The 5695-nt window shown below is 31.7% G+C and overlaps 1 protein-coding gene across 1 annotated transcript in view; it reads right to left on the bottom strand.

The window, feature by feature from the left end:
- Positions 1–239: 239 nt before the first annotated feature.
- Positions 240–5695, bottom strand: part of LOC106469467 (serine/threonine-protein kinase PINK1, mitochondrial-like) — a 9061-nt gene continuing 3605 nt past the window's right edge. Inside the window, exons 5-9 of the mRNA XM_013929961.2 lie at positions 4744–4920; positions 3797–3960; positions 2705–2826; positions 1883–2119; positions 240–874 (exon numbers count right to left, since the gene is read on the bottom strand). Coding sequence (XP_013785415.1) covers positions 602–874; positions 1883–2119; positions 2705–2826; positions 3797–3960; positions 4744–4920 — 973 coding nt within the window. The 3' untranslated portion in view covers positions 240–601. The remainder of the gene's footprint in view (positions 875–1882; positions 2120–2704; positions 2827–3796; positions 3961–4743; positions 4921–5695) is intronic.

The following is a 5695-nucleotide window of genomic DNA, read 5'->3' as shown; positions in this document are numbered from 1 at the left end:
AATATGTGACTACAAGGAGACCTCATTAATTGTGTATTATACATGGAATGGTTATAAACACTTTTGTTTACCAGTTTACATTCATCTTTATAAGACATCCTTTAGATTATTGATTCAGCTTGTACAAACTTGTAGTAATAACCATTCTCTTTATAAGATGCTGGTTTAATTCCATTTTTCTGTAACCTCACAACTACAATTCTGTGTTTTTTATGCAATAATCAACGTTAACTAAGTCATAAAATTATGCCGTATCTTTATTCCAATCCTGTAACATTAGTGTTAACTTAAAATTCTATTCTTTAAAACATACATGTTTATGCAACATTAAAAAACTTAAAATTTTCAGTTCTCTGTCAAATTTTATTAATCTTGAAAACAACACCAATACTCAATACATAGACTTGTTATAATTAACAGTTTACTACACCTGACTCTAGTGTAAGAAAAAAAAATGATGTTTGTACAATTTGCATATATAAATTACATTTTAAGTAAACAATTGTTTTCCCAAATACAGTCAATATCAACCGATGCGTTGTTTTACAGCTACTAGATTCAGTACGTAAGCAGCTTAAAAAAATAAGAAACAAAATTGTAATTATTCCTCACACAGTTTTGAAATATACTTAAGAGCCCGCATCACTTCCTCCAGATGAACTCTGGACAAGAAGGTAGCCTGAAGTGTCCACTCAACTGGGTTGACCCTCAATAACCGGTGATCCTTAATAACTCTGCTCTGACACACAGTGAAGCCTGCTAATGATACCAACCAGTTCAGAACAACCTGGTGACTGGGAGGAGTACTAAACCAGTGGGTCGGAGCTAGAAGCAGCAATTGACAAACAGTGGCTGCAAAACTAGGACTTGGACGCTGTTCAAAAAATAACAACAATCAACCTATTAAAGTTCTTTAAAATATTTTCTACACCCAGATAATGCCTTAACCCTTTTGCAACACGCTTGGTGTTTATACTATAACTTTTAATGCAGTAAGTGTATCTTCACAATGTGGTAGACTTTTTAGTAAACATTACAAGTCTTTCGTACACAAAAAAAATCAGATTTTTTAATTAAGTACTTTTTATTATAGATTTACTTGTGAAAATATTGAGTTTGTTTTGTTACCAGTCCAAGTGCGAAGTGATTTTCATGTTATAACTAAAAAAACTATTGTTTGTCCCAAAAATCTCTGAAACCTCCTAAATACATTTCAAACATTTGTTTTCAGTAAAATTTTATATTTTTTGTTATTTTCTCTACCCTAACTCTATGGGGTCTGTCAATTTGACCAGCCTCGTAACCACCATAGAAAATTAGGAAATAGAAAAATTTAACTTATGCTTTTTTCATTCTAGAATGACTAAAGATTATAACACGAAAACACAAATGTTTAGTTAAATAGTTTAAATCTCGTAGCATTATATATTTATTATATTGACCTTCCAGCTATGCCTGGCTAACAATACAGAAGTTACAATGACGTGGTGCACGTGCCCTCGTGATACCATGTCGAATAATATAAAAATGACCTGTCTTGGCTGTGTTTTAGTGGACTAGTATTTTGTAAAATACAGTTACATTATATATGTATATACAATAATACTATTTACAAATAAGTTCTTAAAACATAGAACAGTAAATAAAAAAAAAGAAAGCAAATAATTATCTTTTTTTTTTAGTTACAACCTTTATACTCATTTGCTGCTTGTCATGGGTTGCTAAGCCTTATGAAATTTCCCACATGGAGAATGTGAAAAGAAAATTTGTATATACACACACACACACACATTTTAAATAATTGAAAGAAGTCATAAATTACTATATTTATACCATAGAATTCCTCTATAATTAAATTTAAAGAAAGTAGGTGAAACGTTACCTTGTCCGGATCGCGCTTCAGGAGATCTTTAACAAGTTTCTGTAAAACCACATGTACTTCAGAAGGCAAGGGAGGCAACTGCTCATCCGTGTAAGTATAGCTGTCAAGATAAACTGGACTATCGGGATAAAACGGATTTTTTTTCCCAAAAATTTCATAGGCTAGAGTTCCAACCGTCCAAATATCCGACTTGGAGAAGTTGATCGAAGAAAACGGGCCAGGTTCTGCTGTTAACACCTGAAAAATTAGATCAAAAGGAATTAGTTTTAAAAAGATGTAGAAAATAATGAGACCCAACTTTTGATATTTTTAAGACAGAATTATTTCATAAACTAACATATACGTTTTTAGGGAAAGCTGACTTACAATCAACCTTTTACTTGTATCCTCTTAACTACTGATTTTTCCTTATGATACACTGGATTAGTAAAATAGTAATAATACCAAGTTCCTAAAATATTAGCAGATATATATTGTTTGTTTGAGTTACAAGAAAATTTTAACCATTAGTACCTAAATATCAGAGAACTTTCATAGACAAGCTATGTTTGACTTATTTCAAGCATCAACTCGTTCTTGTGTGGAAATAAAACTGTGAACATATCTATGGGGTTTTGAGTCCATGTGGGTGGGGATTCTTATCCAAGCAGGAGATGCACATATGGCAGTACGTTCTGCTCACTGTAAATCAAACTTTACAGACCCGTGTTCTGTACACTAAAGCGATGATACTGGAATTCAGCAGTGATGACTACAGAGAACTTAGTTTGTGATATCTAAGTGTTTTAAAGATCAAAGTGTAGAATTGTTAAACAGTCTTACCTCTGGTGCCATGAGAGCAAGGTTTCCTCCACGACAAATATCTTCTGTAGGTAAGGGAAGTTTCAAACCATCAGTTAAACAGCATCCAAAATCAGTGATTGCCACAAGTGGTTGAGAAAAACCTGTTGATTGAATGACAGATAGTAATCATAGAGAAATACATTTTTTAAGGCCCTAAAATCTCTTTTCTGTATCATAAGTGATTTTTCTATTATTAACTTGGATAAAACATGACAATCTATAAAAACACTGTAACAGCCTTTATACTTCAAGCTATTTAAATATTTACTGTATCAAAGTGTATATTTAACCAGACACGACATTTTACGTAACCATAAAAATTAAACATTTATCTCCTTGTACCACTTCATACTTTTAACTATGCATAAAACTTTATGTAATCATAAAAATTATAAACCTTTTCATTCAAAAATAACATCTGCTATAAATTACAACATAATCAGTGAAGATCATTCTAGAGTAAAATTAGTACATTCCAAACGAAATGCATCTGGGGTAAAATTACTACATTCCAAACGAAATGCATCTAGGGTAAAATTAGTACATTTCAAACGAAACGCATCTGGGGTAAAATTAGTACATTTCAAACGAAACGCATCTGGGGTAAAATTAGTACATTTCAAACGAAACGCATCTGGGGTAAAATTAGTACATTTCAAATGAAACACAGTCAAAAGAAGCTCATGCAAAGAATGTTTCCTAAAAAACCCTAACTCTGTACAAGTCAGTAACTGGAAATGAAAAATTAGATCAGCATCCAACAAGAAATATTGTGTATTTTGTTCCTTCAATAAAGTTTGTAAACTTATTGACAAGTAGAATTATTATAACCTTACACTTGAATGGGAGAAACTGGTATGACGTTTTTATCATGAGCAAGTTACTCAAACCAAGTATTTGTCTTCTGCACTATGCGATTTAGTCAAGTTCCCTACAAGCCAGTTGAAATGAAATCAATCCTATTCACACACACACTATACAAAATAATATTTATTTTAATACTGTTATCCCTTTGGACAGATCAGTTCTCTACAAATTAATGTACTAATACTTCAACTCAATAGTACTAACCATGGGATAAATCCACTAAAATATTGTCGGACTTCAGATCGCGATGGGCCACCTCATGTCGAAGAAGGTGGGTGACACCTTCCAATATTTGGGTGAAAATCATGAGGGAAGTACGATAATCCAAGTTTTTTGCTTTTAACAAGTTTCGCAACGAACAATGATATCTGGTGAAAGACAATCATCCATAGTACAAAAAACAACAAAACGTTAATATGAATTACGACTCTAATATTAACATTCCATCTCTGGAACATATATAAAAAAAGATTAATAATTCCATTACAAACAAAAAGGCTATCTTTGTTTTAAATTCCTGTAGTGTTGAATACTACATTCTTTCTAGGATTATCTTTACATAGCTTTAGCAGAAACTCAAAAGCAGAAACTTGCAAAATTGTGGATTAGGCAATTTTTCAAGTTATCCATCTTAAAAAAAACCTTACAAACTAACAAAGAAAAACAGAAGCAACTTGACATAAGCATATATTCTATATATTATTAGAAATAATGGAAAACCTTTAGTTTGTATCTTAAAGAATATAACGTACATTACTTGCCATTGGCCGTTTAGTTGATTACTTAGCGTTGTTCAAAAGTATAGATAGATAGATAGAAATAAAGTATACATACCAAGGCAAAAATAATGATAATTCTGTCCACATGATTGTAACTTTACTATTCAATAAAAATTCAAACACAGAATTTTAAGAAAACAGACCTGATGTGCAGTTTTTTAAAGCAACAAATTCAGTTTTTTTTTTTATTGTTCTTCTTTACACATAGATTAAGAGTAGAAAATAAGTCTTTGAGCCCCGAGGACGTACTCCTTTACGGGAGTTTTAACTTGCACTGTCGCAAAAATGTTCTAGTACGCTTTATGTTACAAGTGGTGATTTCATAACTAAGTTATGGCACTTACAAGAATCTTAAGACATACAAAATCTTACCGCTTCATCACCAAGAACAAAGTCATGTTTCGACCATATCCTTCGCTGTTAAGACGTACCGGGAGTGCATGCGGATAAAGTAACTTAGCCTGAGGCATCAGTGGGACCCAGTCGGCAAAAGCCAAGTACATTTCAACAATATTCGGGTGAGGTAAAAGTCTCTTTTTAGTGCTCTTTCTACAACAAAAAAAAAAAAAAGTTTTTAAAACCTAAATTACAAAAATAATGGTTGGTACTCTTCTACACTAGTGTTTATACTAACAGCTAGTAATTAAATTAGCCAGGTCTTTATGACACGAGAAGCCAATAAAATAATTTAATGAATATATACTCCAAAGTCTAGTGGTAAGCAGAAACACAACAAATTTTAATTAGAAGAAAAAATTAAATCTTTATTTCTTCTGAAAAAGTTATGTTCATAATAAAGCCTGTCACCATGCCTCTGTAATTGTTAAGATCAATCCATGAGGAAATGGAGAAAACAGCCAAAAACTGTAGACTTCTAGCCAGGTCAAAGATAATGAGATTGTGGGAGGGAGAGTCCCCCAAAGCTCTTAAAGTTTCAACTTAAAACAAAACTAATATATTTTAACTTCATTTCATGCATATATTTGAGTTGGGTACATATTAACTAAAGTATAAAAATGTTCCCCAACAATTACAGAAAGTTCCACAATTTTTTCTAGGCAGGCCCGTAAAAATAAATTTTTTTATACTATTGTCAATTTCAATGTTGTTTCAATAATTAAGACAACTTTTTTACAGTTGGTTACCTTAAAGACATGTTTTCCTACTGCCATTTACATTTAAACAAAACAACAATTTGGTGTATTTGTAAAAAAAATATTTGCTATATTCAATATCATCAATACAATTTCATTTTCCTGGTAATCTACTGCCTTATCTGGGTAAGAGTTCCATATGGCACCCCCACTCAATTTTAAAAAAAATT

Source organism: Limulus polyphemus, unplaced genomic scaffold (genome assembly GCF_000517525.1).
Source record: "Limulus polyphemus unplaced genomic scaffold, Limulus_polyphemus-2.1.2 Scaffold3501, whole genome shotgun sequence".
Classification (NCBI taxonomy): Eukaryota; Metazoa; Arthropoda; class Merostomata; order Xiphosura; family Limulidae; genus Limulus; species Limulus polyphemus.
Note: the sequence above shows the minus strand (reverse complement) of the source record. Positions and strands in the feature narration are given on the sequence as shown.